The sequence below is a fragment of the Telopea speciosissima genome, chromosome 3 (assembly GCF_018873765.1).
Source record: "Telopea speciosissima isolate NSW1024214 ecotype Mountain lineage chromosome 3, Tspe_v1, whole genome shotgun sequence".
NCBI lineage: Eukaryota > Viridiplantae > Streptophyta > Magnoliopsida > Proteales > Proteaceae > Telopea > Telopea speciosissima.
This window is the reverse complement of record NC_057918.1, coordinates 58,060,865-58,078,092: the sequence shown is the minus strand read 5'-3', so window position 1 is coordinate 58,078,092 and position 17,228 is coordinate 58,060,865. Positions and strand designations below refer to the sequence as shown.

The 17,228-nt window shown below is 39.0% G+C and overlaps 1 protein-coding gene and 1 long non-coding RNA gene across 2 annotated transcripts; both read right to left on the bottom strand.

The window, feature by feature from the left end:
* Nucleotides 1-579: 579 nt before the first annotated feature.
* LOC122653629 lies at nt 580-2,105 on the bottom strand. The gene is made up of 3 exons (XR_006331835.1): nt 2,067-2,105; nt 1,902-1,973; nt 580-679 (listed from the first exon to the last, which is right to left on the bottom strand). It is a non-coding gene; the product is annotated as an uncharacterized LOC122653629 (long non-coding RNA).
* Nucleotides 2,106-15,951: 13,846 nt separating this feature from the next.
* Nucleotides 15,952-16,600, bottom strand: LOC122655335. The gene has a single exon (XM_043849540.1). The coding sequence runs from the start codon at nt 16,531-16,533 to the stop codon at nt 15,952-15,954; it is 582 nt and encodes a 193-aa protein (XP_043705475.1). The 5' UTR covers nt 16,534-16,600.
* Between the last annotated feature and the right edge of the window lie 628 nt (nt 16,601-17,228).

The window sequence follows — 17,228 nt, the reverse complement described above, 5'->3', positions numbered from 1 at the left end:
GAATCACAGTGACACAATCCAGTCCCAAGTGCAAATGGCAGGTTTCATCAAGCCACAAACATTGACCAAATTCTTTTTATAAACCTATACAAGCAGTGGTGGAAAATGGACAAAGCCTGTCCTAGACAGCCTTAAAAGTAAAAACTAACAACATTACCTTCTAGTGGATAAAAGCAAGCAAGTGATTGCCATTTTGGAAACAACAGATAATTTGAACAACAACAACTACAGATCCATACAAACAATTTGGAGGAAGAAACTTTAACCAAGGAGAGAACAAGGTTGATACACACAATTAAGTGACAGTTAACACAAGCTGAGCAAAGAGTCATACAGTGCAAAAGCTCTGGCATTTAATTGGTACAAACTCTACAAAAAGGTAAAACCAAATTCTCATGCACAGCAATCTGTCACATAGTGAATTATTGATAATTAGTATTAGAAAGAACCACAACTTCCTCACCTTTACAGTAATGTACTCTTCAAAGGACTCTGTATACTTTCCATAGAGCTGTTGGGCATAATCTTGAGGGGGCTTCTGAGTGGCCACTTGCTAGCCTGGCAGAAGGAAGGAAGGAGTGGGTTTAGAGTTTACTGACCTTGTTATTAGAGAATGATCAAATTTATGATTGATAGGTTGGACAATTAGAGCACCATCTACTCCTGCTTCTCCCATGCACTGCAGTAGCAAGCAAAGGAAAATCAATGACCACATAAATATCACTTTTGCGCTCTTCAACTAAATATACAGTAATACCCTGCCCCCAATTGGTTATAATGATATCTTATTGATGAGGGAATATAATAGGAGAGAGAACAAAACACCAGCCATAAAGTGAGGCCAGGATATGTCAAACTTGCACCTTAGGCCAGTTAGGCATTTCTTTTCCATTCATTCCACTCTTTGCAAACACATCTGCCAAAACAGTGATTTAGCTAGTATAGATCCCCTCCCTTTCTTTTTGTAGGCCCCATAGGAACAAAAGCACTGCATCAAATATTGGATGGTAGTTGAGGTCGGGACTCAACCCTTGGTCCTAAGTACATTCCTCCAGATTTACCAAGATTACATGTAACATTAATGAAATCAAATGGATAATGAAATTAATGGTATCTCAATATAGAAGATATAGAATTATCCAACTTGCAATATCCTACTGCATAATTCTTTTATAACTATCCAAAATAATAATGAACCAAAAGAGTCGAGTCAAGGATGTGCAGCAAATCTAATTTCCTCTAGTTTAAAGTAACCACCACACATTTTGTACAATGAAAGTGAATTAGCTATCCCTAGTGTGCAAGCAAAGACAAAATCAATTCACATCTCTTAATGAATTTCTATGATATAGCAGATGTTGAAAATCGTTTCTTTAAAGACCCCAAAAGTCGAGGACTAAAATTAAATTGAATTAAACCTTATCAGTGACAGAGAATGGACAAAATCCAAAATTTATGTTATACACTCAGTAAATGCAATTGTCACTCTATAATACAGATATGACCAAAAAGGAAGAGCTGTTGCAAGGACAAATCACAATGATCTCAAAAATGAGTTGGTAGAAGTAGAAGCAATCAGAAGCAGACTCAATGACCTCATTTAAGAGTTCATGTACTGGAAGACAATCACAGGTGAATCCACTAAATTGATCTCCAACTCAGTTCACCAGAACTGAAAATGGAAAACAACTCAAAGTGTATTTCCAAAACCAAACAAATTTGAAATTATTTTGTAAATTAGAGTTTGGAACACAAACTTCATTACTTCCTTGAAGCAATGGAATTTATTCTGCATCTTCAGATACCAGACAGTTTAAAGTGGGGGGAAGAAAATTAGACAAGGAAACAAACGCCAATAAAAATAAGACGAGGAAATGCTTATAAGAGAGAGCCGCACGCACCTTAAGCAAGAAATCAACGCTTCCTGGTAATGACGGTTCTTGGCCTGGGAAATAAGGGTATTTGTCAGCAGCCTACCCAGAAAGAGAAACAAAAATGGTGAAAACAAGAACGAGACAAATAAAATTAAGCAGAGCTGGGGTTTCTTCAAATTTGGGTATTTTCACCTCTTCAGGGGAAGCCCAGACGTGCAAATGAGAATCAATGATTTTGGGATGAAAAACTGTTATACCCGTACCCCGGGATATAATTAAATATCATTTCTTCTCGTGACGTGTAGATACCGCTGCCATGTATGCTGGTGACCTGTTCTCCATGATGGTCAAACCTAGCTACAAAATCGTTGACCACAGCACGGGTTTGCCTGTGGAGGAAAGATTCCTCAACCGCCAGTGGGGAAAGTTCGTTGACGGTGACTTCGTCGATTACCCTCCAAGTACCAGCCCGGGAAGCGAGGAGTTCAGGAGAGAGCATCCTGGACCGTCACCTCAGTTGGATATTTCGTTCGGTGATGAGCTTAGCATTGCCGTGGCGAAGCTGTTCGGGGTCATGGGTAATAAACCATGACAGGGGAAAAGTAAGTTCTAGCCTCAAGACTTATTAATTATTCTTCCCTTGGTAACCTCGAAGTGCGGGTCCGGGCTTGAACCGCTCGAGCTATTTCATGAGAGAAGGGAATAATTTAAGTTCGGGTCCCGCGTACCTTTAGGAAGTACATTGGGGACTTATACCCATCTCATTTGAGCCCATCTAAGAATGGGCTTTTCCCTAATTAAGGTTGTGGGCAGGCCCATTTAACCTATTGACCCAATGATGGGTTATTCCATCCACTTACCCACATGGAACTAATGGGTTGACCCATTAAGCCTCATGACCCATTTGACTAGAGGTACCCAAATACCCATTTATTATAAATGAGTCCATGAGGGAGAGAGAGAACATCACTTCTCCTTCATCATTCTCTTCTACCCTAAATCGTGGAGGAGAGAAAGAGGAGAGAAAGAGGAGAGGAAGAGAAAGAGGAAGGAGAGAGAGGCTTGGAGGAAGGTGGAGACCCCATCTCTTGGGCCATAAATCGTGGAGCTCTCATCTTGGGGGTAGGTAAGCTTCTTCTTTCTTCTATTTTGGATTTTAAAAGGGGTTGGGTAATGGGAGAGATTGACCTAGATCTCTCTTTGAACCTAGGGAGTCGATGGAGCATTAAAGCCAAGCTATGGTGGAGTTATTTCACTCCATTATGAGCTCTAATGTGAGGGTTCTCATTGCCATTTGAGAGATTTAAGGTTGGACCCTAATGAGCTTAGGATGGAGTTTTCTTGAAGTCCTTGTGCTTTAAAACCACTTGAAATGGGTCCTTGGAGGGGAATCCTTCGGATTTTGGACCTGAAGGTGTGAGGGTTTACATGTGGGTTCAGACCTGCAAGAAACCACCCTGAAATTACCTTCCCGAGAAGGATTCTGTGAAGGTCGGATTTACACTCGGTTTCAGTTTTCTGAAACCACATCTGCATCCGACCTTGACCAAAATTGTCCTGAGCCCCTCGTGAAGGTCGGATTTACACTCGGTTTCAGCTTTCTCAAACCACATCCGCATCCGACCTTGACTAAAACTCGTCCGAACCCCTTTCCTAGGATTTACATGTGGTTGCGAATTTGGGCATGAAACCACTCCTGCAACCACTTTGTTTCTGAAACCTTATACTTAAGTGATTATGGGAGACCTTTTGGGGATCCGTTCCCTTCGCTCGTTTAACCTTATTTCACTCTTTGTATAGGTTAAAATATTCACTTTTGTGGCTTTTTGCTTGATCGAGGCGACAACTGATAATCTTGGTGCTTGGCGTATACGTAGTGAGTGGGTTTGGTTGTTTGGGCTTGTTATTATTATTGCATTATATATTATGTACTCATTATAATTAATAAGCATGTTTGCGCATATTGCATAATTTTATATCTATTTGTTATAATGTTGATTGGTAATGTCGTACCTTGATGGGTCTCGGTGCCGGTGGGTACCGGTGCCGGAACCCCGAACACTATATACATTTATGAAGAAATTATGTTGAATGTCATGTTGAATCAGTGCGCCGGTCTCGTAACCGGGCACTAAACCGGATGAAAAGTTGATGCGCCGGATTACCTCTCGGGACGATAGGACTTGCATGTAGTATATTTGTGGCTAGGATTTCACACCCTTATGCTACGACCCTTACCAACAGGGGGTTTAGGTGTTGGGTAATCGACAACGGATTCTCGTGGAGGTGGGAGAGGCCATCATGGTAGTATTGGTTATCGTGGGTCCGCCACCGAGTGGTCTTGGAGGCTTCGATCGGCGTAGGTCCCACGTGACAATTGAGGTTTCATTGTGGCGATAAGTTAAGTGACCCACAGTGTCTCCCGAGTTGTCACAGTAGCATATGCCATTGACTTAGTTGTGTGTTAGGTGGAAAAATGGACTTAACATGTGCATGCATCATTGGACTATGTGAATTGCGTGTTTGTGCATCCCCATCCCCTCACTGGCTCAGTGGAGCTAAACCCCTCGTGCGCACACTTTTTAGATTATGGTGCAGGTGACGGATATCTCGCGGGACTTGGAGTTCAGCCCTCGGGATACGCTGAGATCGGTGAGGAGGAACCGGAGGCCGTGTTTGAGGAACATGGCGACGGGTGTCCTTGTGATGATTGTGCCTACGGGCCGTGAGGATATTCGGGACTCGATCCCTTTTGATCACTTTTGAGGCTAAGGCCTATGGTGAAATACTTACTGTAATACCATTTTTGATAGTTATTAGATGGTCATTGGAAATGTAACTAATTACTGTATTTATCATCTAGCTTTGAACATCTTGTAACTATTCGATTTATACGCTTCCGCAATACTACTGATCCTTGGAATGTAATATTCCTCTTTTCTGCATTCTAATATTATATTGTGTTAATATTGGATATGACTGTGCGTTGGGACACTGTGTCAGTGATCCGGGCGGTTTAGTAGGATGACACGCGTCGTCCTAGTCACCCTTTATATGATATTATATTCCTTATCTGGAATAGGGGCGTGACAAAAACCCTCTGAGACCCAACCATCGCCATCTTCGTAGCAGAGCTTCGAAATCTGAGTTTCACCGTGGAAGGTTTCAGACGTGAATAAAAATGGAAATGGGAGGTCCAAACCAATGAAAGCAGAGGTTGTTTTAGGTTTATTAGTGCCGCCATGAGTCCATGACTGCTAGGTCTCCTACCATTTAAGGGATTTCGAAGATGCAGAGATTAGGGATTGTGCAGTGAAAAAAAGAAGAAGAAGAAGAAGCAAAAGAAAGCAATAGAACTAACCCTAGATGGCGACGACGAGTTGCAGGCGGTAGGAGATCTCGAGCGGGCGAGCTTGAGGTTGGAGAAATCAGCACTGGCGGCGACGAGTTGCAGGTTCTTTGTCTCCTTCCCCATATTTCCCTATGGAGGTTGAGAGAGGAGAGGCTTAGGGAAGGGTCGAGCGAGAGTTGAGGGAGAGGAGACCTTTCTTCGGCTCCCTTTCTGTAACACGCGGGTAACATTTTGGATTTTGGACCACAAAGTGGTAATAACAACAAATAGTTCAAAAACGTTATTTTAAGCATAAATTGTTATAAATTTTGATTTTTGTTATAAAAAACAAGTGAAACAAAATGAATTTATCAAACGGTTTTTTTGTTTCATTTGTATTCTGATAACGTTACTGGTAAGAAACACTAAAAATATAACATCGTCAAACGGTGCCTAAGATTTGAAGAATGGAATTTTAGATAAGAATGAAGGGAAGAATAGGTAACTAAAAGATTTGCCACAACGTACTTTTATATAATAATATAATATATATTAATTAAAAGAACAAATGTAGTTATGTACGTGCAAATGCACGTGTTTGTAATATCTTCTACCAAAAGATTAAAAAAAACAGGTTCGTAATATTAGTTATGAAAAATTTTCAAAACTTTTTTTAGAGTAGAGCTAAAAGAAGGGATCGATGGATGATAAAAAAATACTTACATGAGTACACGAAACAATATGCCAAGTTTCCAACTCGTTTGATTGGTAATGAACTTTTAATAACAGTAAAAGAAGGATACGTACAAAATGCGCAACTAATATTTCGACGACACAATACATATTCATACCTCCATTGTCAAAGATTTCTCAATTAACAGCGTACATACTAATTTTATTTTTTTTTGATAAAGAGATTTTATTAACGTTGGAACAATGTTCCAGAAGAGTCAGAGAAGAGAGGGAGGATACATTGAGGGGGTGGGGAATCAATCTAGACATGGCTATTCTGAGTTGTGGCTCCAATGGTGGCTTGCTTGTCTGCTACTGTATTGGCTTCACAAAGAGTACGGACAAAGTTGATATGATTAAAACAGATAGCCAGTATTTTGCAGTCCTGAATTACAGAGTATATCTTCCAAGGAGTCTCCAAATTGTTGTTCTGAAGAATATTCACCACAAGGAGATTGTTGCTTTCCACGATGAGAGAGGAGATACCCAATTGGAGAGCTAATCTCAAGGCTCTCTGGACAGCAAGAGCTTCTGCCACCAAAGCGAAATTCCATCCTATTCCTTAAGAAAAATCACAAATGAAAGAGGCATTGGATGATCGACATACTCCTCCCATGCCTGCGCGGCCAGGATTACCCTGACTTGCTCCATCCACATTAAATTTCATAAAAGGTACTATTGGAGGCTGCCATTGAACCAAACTCACTTCTCTCCTCCTATGTTCAGTGCAGTTCTGTTCCTGTTCCTGTTCCCTAGCAATCACAATTGCTCTGAGGGTAATAGCCGCAGGGTTGAAGGGTACCTATCGAAAGACAAGATCCCAGTATGCTATCCAAATATGCCATATAAGCCCACATAAGAGAGAAACTTGACTCTAATTGTTTCTATTAGTCTTATGAGGACTGTGTAGAGCCGAGCTAATTCCAGAGCGAATGTCCTCACTGGTGAAGAGATGTAACAATCCAACTTGTCTCCATATATTCCATATTCTGTCACACATTAAGAACAAATGTGAGGTTGTCTGTGGCTGATGCTGACAAACATGGCATATAGAATTTTGGTTAAATCCTCAGAGATTCAGGAGATCTGGGAGTGGGAGTTTCTGATGGAGAGTTTTCCAGATCAAATGTTGTATCTTAGGAGCGGTTAGGAGATGCCATACTCGAAGCCACCCCTTGTCACTTGGTTGTGTACCCTTTTCAATCGCCAGAGAATAAGCCGAGGCCACTGAAAAGATTCCTGAAGATGTAATCTACCAAACTATACGATCCTCAGTGTGGAAGATGGGGATAGGGATGGATAGAATCTTACATGCCACGTCAGGAGGCCACCAGTGAAAGATCCTCTCTCTGATCCACTGCCGTGAGTAGGGATCAATGAAGAAGTCAACCGAGGATGGAGCATGGGGCAGAAGGGGGAAAAGAGCTGTAGAGGGGGGACAAGAAGGTATCCAATAATCAGTCCACGGATTGTTGGTGTTGCCATTGCCTACTTGATGATATATGCCTAGCCGCAGTAGATCACGAGTGGAGCAAATTGATTTCCAGCCCCAAGAAGCATTCGCATGGCATTTAGCTTGAAGAAAGCTAGTATTGGGGAAATACTTCTCCTTCATTAATCTAGCCCACAAGGATGATGGTGGAAACATGAGCTCCCAACTCTTCTCACCTAGGAGAGCCTGGTTCATCGGTGCAAAGAGTTTAATATTTAATCCCTCTCTTCTTTTGGGTTGACATATGGTGGTCCAAGAGATAGTAGGAACAGAAGTAGAAGTCCCATTTGACCAGTAGAAGCTACGATTAACCGTATCCAAAGATTTTTGTACTGCAGCTAGAAGTTTAAAGCAAGACATGAGATATTAGGGCATTGCTGAAAGAGATTCTTGGATCAAGATGGTCTTGCCTGCAGGACTGAGAAATTGTGTTTTCCAATGTTGTAGTTTGGTGGTTACCCTGGATAACAGACTGGCACATTGTTGCTTAGATAACTTGCCACTGTTGTATGGTATGCCCAAATATTTGTCAAGTGAGGCAGTCGGAATAATCTGAAAGTACTCCCTAAGCTGGCGCTTCGTGGCTGATTGAACATTAGGGTTGAACTGGGCCGTAGGCTTACTAAGGTTGATCTTCTGTCCTGAAGCCTTGCAATATGTATCTAGTACACTATTCAATACTCTTGCTTCAGTCATGGTCGCTTCCCCGAAGAAAATAAGATCATCCGCGAAGGCCATATGAGAAATTAGTCATGGTCGCTTCCCCGAAGAAAATAAGATCATCCGCGTACAAACTAATAGATCTTTGCTTTTAACCATCGGGAATATTTTTTCTATAACAAAACCAATACCAATTTTCATTAAAGTAGGCAATAATAATGTTTCAATGTTACAACAATTTAAATAAAATAATTAGTAGATTGATTATAATTTTTTTTAGAATATGTATGTAAAAAAAAGGGCTCAGCCGTTTTTTATTTAATGGGAAAAATAAGGGGACCAGATCTTGTGGTTATTCCTCAGCCAAAATATCAAAAACCATCAGCCCTAGCAACTTGGAAGACCCAAAATCATGCAACACAGTGATTTAAGGACCCTAATTAATTTTGAATAGCTCAAGCAGAAGGAGAACATTTTCTGAAACCGTAGAGTGGAAATGGAAACAAATCTCTTTCTATTTAAGAAATTTATCCCAATTTGACTAATCACTTTCTTTGCATGAGATTTTTTCAAAACGCTGTTATAACGAGCCGACAAGTGGCAAGCTGCATTATTAGCCCAAGAACAAAATAAGTCAAAGGAGACCGGCCCCTATGCTATACAGTACAGCTGTGCTCTATGTGCCAAAGGTTATAGAAGTGTGAAGCGCATGCTCAACATCTTAAATCAAGAACTCATTTAATGCGGGCATCACAATCAAGTGTTGGAGAGGCTGCTAACAAGAAGGAGAATGAATAGAGTGAAGATGAATGGGAGGAAATCAACGCAGATCGAGGACTATTTGGTTGATGAAGCCACTGATTCATTAACCCAGTTGGATGTGGATAAAGCCTCAAATGATGACATGGGTGAAGATGATGATGATGATGATGATGAAGAAGAAGAAGAAGAGTTGGAACCTTCCTGTTGCTTTATGTGTGATTTAAAACATGATAACATAGAAAGCTGCATGGTTCATATGCACAAGAAAGAAAAAAAATTTCATCCCCGATATTGAGTATCTGAAGGATCCCAAGGGCGTCTTACTTATCTTGGCCGGGCTGAAGGTACTGGAATGTTTTGTTGTTTCTTGCTTGTAATCTTTGTTTTTTTTTCACATTTAATTACGTGAACTAATCATGTACACGTTTATTTTTACAGGTTAAAAGGGATTTTATTTGCTTGTAACCCAGAAATTAAGTTCAATATATTAATTCAAGCTAATTAAATACGTACCCTGAACTTATCCATTTGGGTTTTCTTGATGAGAGTGAGGACTTGATCATCAGCAGTTTGAGTTTGAGGAGGAGGAGGCGGCTCAATCACTGAAGCTTCTTCTTTATCATCATCACCATTAATATTACTTGTTAGAGTGAATGTGTTTTCTATTAATTCTGAAATCTCTCAATATTATAGAGTATATAAAGAGTGGACAAAACGTGAGATCCTTCTTAGGATATATACAAGGTAAGTGGATAAGAGTGGTTACATAAAATACACATAAAATATGAAACCAAGCTATAGTGAATAACTAGGAGTCAAGTTGCCATTCTTGTATGGAATCCATATCATATGTGGATCTCTGATGAGGTGTGAAATCTAGGTTTCCATTCTCAGTAGAAACCATGTTGCCCCTTGTGCAAGTCAAGGGAGAAAGACTCCTCAATACACCCCCTCAAGGTGGAGATTCCGGCACGCGAATCTTCAGTTTTTCACACAAAAATTGAAAACGTGTAGTGCCAAGGGCCTTGGTAAACATATCCGCCAATTGATCTTTTGTGGAGATAAAATGAACCTGTAGACGCTGTTTTGCGACGCGATCTCAAACAAAGTGAAAATCAATTTTCACGTGTTTGGTGCGCGTATGAAAAACGGGGTTGGTAGAGAGGTAGGTGGCACCAATGTTGTCGCCCCAAAGAATGGGTGGGCCAGTTAATGGAAATCCAAGTTCCTGAAACAGAGATTCTAGCCAAATGAGCTCTGCAGATGCATCTGCTAGGGCCTTGTATTCAGTCTCTGTAGAGGATCGGGCAACCGTGCATTGCTTGCAAGAGGTCTAGGAGATAAGGTTTGGACCAAGAAAAATAGCAAACCCACCGGTGGACTTGTCCACAAAACCAGGCGGCTGTTACATGTATACTTCTTCTTGTAAACGGCCATGTAGGAAGGCATTGTGCATATCTAATTGATAGATGGCGCAGCCTTGAGACATAGCAATAGATAAAACACTTCGAATAGTGGTGAGCTTGACGACAGGGCTAAAGGTCTCACCATAGTCAAGCCCATGCTGTTGATGAAAACCCTTTTGCAACTAAACGGGCCTTGTATTGTTCAAGGCTACCATCAGCTTTGCATTTAATGCAAAACACCTATTTGCACCCTATTAGACATTATAATTGTGGAAAGAAAAGACATGTCAAAATTATCTATCATAAAAGACATCATGTTGGACCCAAGTAAAAGTGAATACCAAAAAGAAATTTTGTCTTGCAAGTTAAAAATACGATCAAGGCAATCAAAAGGCACTACAGTCAAAAGGGTTGAAGGAAGATTAAGTACTAAACTTGATTTATCAAAGCTTGAGAAGTTTCACAGACCATTTACTGAAGAAATTGGAGGATGGGATCCTCCCTATCCGTAAAACTGTTGAGGATCGACTCTTAAGGCATGCTATGAGCATGTTTGTCTGGTAGTCGTAGACAGTGTCGCATATTGTAAGTACATTACTTTTATTTGGGTTAAAGAAATTAATCACGTATGTCTAAGGATATAGTTATAAAAAACGACTTATATTGTCTTGCAAAAAATCTCAAAACCATCTTCCAAACATCACCTAGATTACATAAATATTGAAAATAACTAGAAACCCTAGTTCTCAAGGCAGGGAAGGAAGAAGAGGAAGAAGTAGGGGTGGTAGAACCCGTGGCAGAAGTAAATGGAATCTCTTACTAAACCATTCCATGACTAGGTTAGTAGAGAGGTTGAAGATAAGTCTAGCTCTGAGTCATCATTACATTCAATCCAATTTGAATCTAAGGATGTTAGGAATTTGTTTTAAAATAAGTATGAAAATAAACATGTTCTGACTAGGAATTTTGTAAGATTATCTGACTTTGATGCATTCCATTTTTTATTGGGAATCCATAGCCACAAAAAAAATGAAATATGACACCCCACACTTGTTAGACTGTTTTATTATCATTTGGAAGTAATTACAATTAAAGGTATTAGAAGGATAAAATCTTTTGTTAAGGGCAAAAGAATTGAATTTGATTCTAGATTGCTTGATTAGATTCTTGATATCTGAAATGAACTAATGCAGGGGAAGATATTTCCTTGAATCCCAATGTTGATCATGAAGAAGTTAGTAATGTCATCTGTTTGGACAGAAATGGAAAATTGAACAAAATGCCTTCAAGTTTGCAGCAAGGATTTGAGTTATATAGTTCAGATGAATGTTTTGCCAAGAAAAGGGAATAGGGATACAGTTCATCTCATTCAAGCTTTTATTGTGTATTGTATCATGACTGGTAGGAAAATCAATCTACCAAACATTTTGTTTAAATTCATGATATATTGTGCTGAAAATCATGATCGATCAAGATCTTTGCCCTTTTTGATGCTTCTGACAAAGGTTGAAAATATTTTTACTGTAAATTTAAATGGAGAAAGTGAAATGAAGGTTTCACTTGAAATGAATCCCTTGACTTTGACCAGAATGCACATCCTACAAGAAGGGGATCAACAGCAACAGCAACAACAGACAACAAAGGAAGAAGAAAACTGTTTGCACAACAAAAAATAATTGAAAAACTCCTTAAGTATATGGCAAACTTAAAATGGAGAATAGAAAACTGTGAGATGGAAAGCTTAGAGGAGATAGGCTAGTATACCCATAGTTTTCATGCAACGTATGACACCTAACTAAACCTTCTTTAAAAAAAAATTTATTTGGAAAAATACTGGTGCATAGAGTGATTCCTTATTCTATGATTATTTCACAGAATCAAACTCCTAAAATAAAACCATCACAGCATACAGATCACGGCATACAAATTCATCGATCTCACTCGCATGTAACAATGCGACAAGGGATGAGGAAAGAGACAGAGAGAGAGCTTCTAACCTATGTAATTGCCAACAGAACCAGCAGATTGAACAGTAAACCCTATCATAATAGAAAATAAGAAGAAAAAAAATCAGGAATTAAGAGAGAGGGAGAGATAAATATACATAAAGATAAACAGGAATATGGGAGGAGGTAAGGGGCAGGCTCACGAGGAAAAGAGTCCGGCTTGGGCTCAACTTCTAGTTGGAATGAATCTCCAAATGTATTTGAGATCACAAAATCAAAAATCTTTAGATTCTGCAATTTATGTTTTTTTATCTCAGAGCAAATTTTTCACAAGTTCATTCTGTGGGAACAAAAAAAATCAATCCGGAATTGTCCACAACACATTTTCCACTACAAGAGTGATCCTCCAAAACAAAAAATCACTGGAATCACTCCAAAAAGAATGTCACCAAATGGGGATTATCACATGTAAGTTGAGAGAAACTCTCAATTTCTTATCAATAGAATTAAATTCAGCACATAATTTTTTATTTTGTATAGGCAGATCACCAATTGAATGTTCCTAGTATACCTTGTAGAGCTCTCAACAATATTGATACAAATCGAACACATCAAGATTTAGGAAAAGAACAGAGACACAAACAGCAACATAAAAGTGCATCTCTCTCTCTCTCTCTCTCTCTGGCATTCTGTAATGAAGATAGCAGTACCTAGGTACTCCATTTTTAGTATGACAGTAATTGGGGCTGGAGTAGCTTCACATGAATCACAAGCAATGCTCGGGCTCCCAGTCTGGAATCTGTCTACTGTTGTAGCTTCGGAGAGGACCCTATGTCCTAACCTTGCTGTGTCACGTTGGATTCGGATCCCTGTTTTCCTACACTGCAAATAATAATCAAGACAAAAGGCCAAATAGAATCATAAAAAATCGAAATTGGAATAAAGTAGAGCAAGACTATTGAAATTGAAACTTCAACCAAAAAAACGAAATGAAACTGAAACATATATTAGAGAACCAGACGATGTGTTCAACGATAAATCACTCTAGTCAAATGCATCACTCTTTTACAGAAAATTTAGATCTTCAGTGACAATTTCACAGTTGTTGAAAATAAAGAAAAGAATGAACGTAAGAAAGGAGGTTTCATTTAACATCTAGAATTGGTTTAGAATGGAAGGATTGTCCCTTAGTAATACTCAATCAGATGATTTCTTAACCATCCCAATAATGTATCTATGTGGAACCACCATTTCTGTTCTCAAAATTTTGAAAAAAAAAAATGGACCTTGTTAGGGGACACCCATTTTGGTGATCTACAAAATTACACCTGACATCGAATATCTGCCATGTGACAGTTCCATCAGGGCCCAAATTTTGTGGAAAAGTTGATCCCAAGGTCACCTGCCCACATGTCAAATTTCAGTATACTTCAAGTTGGCCAGATGGCAAAACAAACCATTAAAAAGTCCAGGACTACGAAAATGGTGCACAAGACTAGACGGGGTGCATGGACATACATGGGAAGGTATGCCTTTACATGACAGGGCAAATATCGAATTTGAGACTGAAATTTGACAAGTGGTCAGCGAGACCGTAACCTGTTTATGCAACAGTCGGAATTGCCATCCTGGAAGTACGGACATCTGCTGTCAGATGAAATTTCTAAACATCACCAACCTAGGTAATCCATATCTTTTTCCTAGGAAAAAAAGAAGGCAAAAACAATGCTACAATTGTGCAGAAAATTTTACTGTTATTTTCTTCATCACATGATGGCTCCTAACTGAAGTACTAAGGAAACCGGAAGAATGCAAGGAATACAATCTCCAAAAAGTCATGTGGCAGAGTTAACGCCAAAAGACTAGAAATATAATTTGAAAGTAAAAAGGCAAATGAGAGTTATCTCAAAGACTGCAAATCAAGGAGTTCTGTCCCTAAAACAAATTATACGCTTAGGGAATCGTTAACCGGATCTGCTTTCTCAGTAAACTACATCAGACTCCCATTCGAACAAGAAGTTCATTCAAGATATTATAAATATAATGAGAGATTAGCAGATCTCCATAGGGAAAGCGGTAAGATGGTGTGTCCCATTCCAATGAATCCCCTTAACCGTTACCTGTTTAAATCATTTGTTTGCTGGAAACTCCAATCCTACTCTGAAAGACAACAATTATGCTACGATAGGGTGAGCTTACCTGACAACCTGAATCTGCTCCTTATATTTGAAGTAGGCAAACTAGCACATTAACTATTAAGCTAAGCAGCATATAATTCTTATGTATTCTGAATCAAATTAGTTTAAGGAGCTCATTCTAACCACTGTAAACACCAGCTAACAGTATATATTAATCTTATCAACCGATCATGCACAGATTAGAAGGTAAAACTAACAAATGATAAAATTTTATGGTTAGTTTTAGATAATGATTGACATAAGTTCTCTAGACCCCCTGATGTAGATAAGTCACCAAAAAGGTTTATTTTATTCAAAATAAGCTTTGGGTTGGGTCATATATGTATTGGGAGTTTGATCCCATGGGTTTACCTTGTAATTGGCCAATTTAATGAGCCTAAATTAGGGGTAGAAAGTAGAAAAACGGGATTTTTGCTTCATTAGTTTAGTTAGTGTCCTATTTTGAGTCTGTTTTTTATATTCTTTCACTTTCCTAGTCAATTTAGGTTAGCTTTTTAGTTAAGGATAAGGTTAGGCCTTTCCTTTTTAGTGTCTAAGTCTATTTTTGAGTCTTCTATATAAGTTTGTAAGAGAGGCCAGCATTGTACACGAATTTGATTAATGAAATATTGGCTTTAGCCTATGTGAAAATCCTGAGATGGGATGGGTGAGATGCCCAGGCTGAGATAGCCAACCCCACCTTTCCCCATTCCCTTCTCCCACCCCGTTCCATCGGTTCTTGAATCCAAACCCTAATTTGTTCAAATCGATCTCAAGAGTGCTACAAGCTGCTGAGATTTCTTTCAACTGATTGTCACATCGATTTCTTGAAGATTACCACATCAAGATTATTGCTGCTTCAACAGGTTATTACTTGGAGGGATTATTTCTTTTTGTTATCTTTTGAGATCTCATCATTCTCCTCCAACCAATGTGTCTCTTGGTTATCTTTTAAGATCCCATTGTTCTATGGGAATCCCATTGCTCTCTTTCTTGTTCTTTGGAGATCTGGGATTAGACCTATTCAGGTTATAGTCTTACATTACAACCCCCCCCCCCCAACTAATATGTTGATGAGGTTGGGTAGACCTTCTGATCATAATGTGGTTATATATAAATAAGACTCTGTTTTTCTTTTTCCCAGGTGGTGCAGTTTGCACTTCACTCTTCAGGGTTCAAACGTACAGAAAACTCAAATTCCAATTATAGACACAAAATCCAAAGAACTAAGCAGGATTGAGAATGTCCAAACTTGGAACACTCTCATAACCAAATCTGAAGTAAATAAATTCCTTTTTCTAATGTGTAAAAGCCAATCTTATCTACATAAAAGAAGTCCTTCAAAATGTTTTAAATATTCACAAACCACTACTAACAACATTTCATGAACATGAAAGTAAACCAAAACTAGATCCAGCCATATCTACAGAAAGCCATGAAAAACTAAATCCCAATCAGGGTGGCTCCAATTCTCAACTTAGTCCCACCAACAGTCCAACACCATGTCATCAATCTAATTGAAAAGCCTACAACCCCACTAGGAAAATCAAGACAAGGAGGAAACAACACTCTTACCTCCCCGAACCAGAATTCATGTTCCTATGGAGAATTCGACCACTGACTATGTCACCACCACCAATCAACTCCCGCAGCCCCAAGTTTCCTCCTCTCAACTGCTTCTCCTTCTCCTCCTCTTCCTCCTCATCCTTCTCTGCATCTTCAGTTGGTTTCCTGGCCACTCTTTCGTAGTAATTTCCATAGATATATTCTGGTGAGTATCCGTTCTCCTCATCAAACAGCATTATATGACCATGCCACTCCCAAATGCGATAATGAGAGCCCTTCTCTTCATGAAAACCAATGCAGACGTGGTGCTTGCCGATTGTGACTGCCTGCCCAGAATTTGGTCTGAAAGTTTCAGTGTTGCCACTGAGTATAATACGAATGATCTCCTTCTCAAGCTTTGACTCTTCTTTAGCGAGAGGAGTTCTTTCCATGTTGTCATCTTCATGGATTGCACTGGAATCAAGTAGGATATCTTCCAAGCTTTGGGAGAGAGAGGAGTTTTTGTGGAGGTAAGGGGTTTGGACTTGTAATCTGCCCATCAAGGTTTGGAGGAGTAGGCTGTCAAAGTTATTGTTGTAAGAACTCATTTTTACTTTTGCTTTCAGGATTTATAACCTACAAACAAATTTGAAAAATATTCATTAGTGGATTCGGAATACATTGATAATCAAATCGTATATTTTCATGAAAATTTAATAGCTAAGGTAAAAAAAAAGAAAGGAACAAATTCAGAGAATGACCAAAACATCACATAACGCAATTCCAAATGCACACATGCCACGCAAACACTTGATAGGGTTTCTTATGATGAACTGTGTGCATCAAATGCTTTCAACAATTAAAAGCAAGATGTCTGATGATTAAGCTGTTGCCAAAATCATCTACTCCAGATACAAAGCCATGCATCACTAAAAAGGCTCACAAGGCACATTTAACCAAAAATAAATATCAAAAACTGTCAAACATAAAGAAATAAACATGTGTCCATAAACACAGCAGAATTCATGGGGTTATATACCCTGAACAAGTGTTAAAATTTAAATCTCAATTATGATATGAATACTGGGATTAAACCCCAGTAGTTATTCAGGTTCCATTTCAAGTTATTTACAAGAGGATCTAATCAAACCAAAAGATGAGAGATCCTACAAAATAAAGTTAGTCATGGCACACCCTGTTCGTCATGTTAATTGTAATAATATCAGTTCACTGTTGCCACCACAAACCAGAGGTATCCCAAACCTCAAAACCAAACTTATAAATAAAATAAGAAAAAACTTAT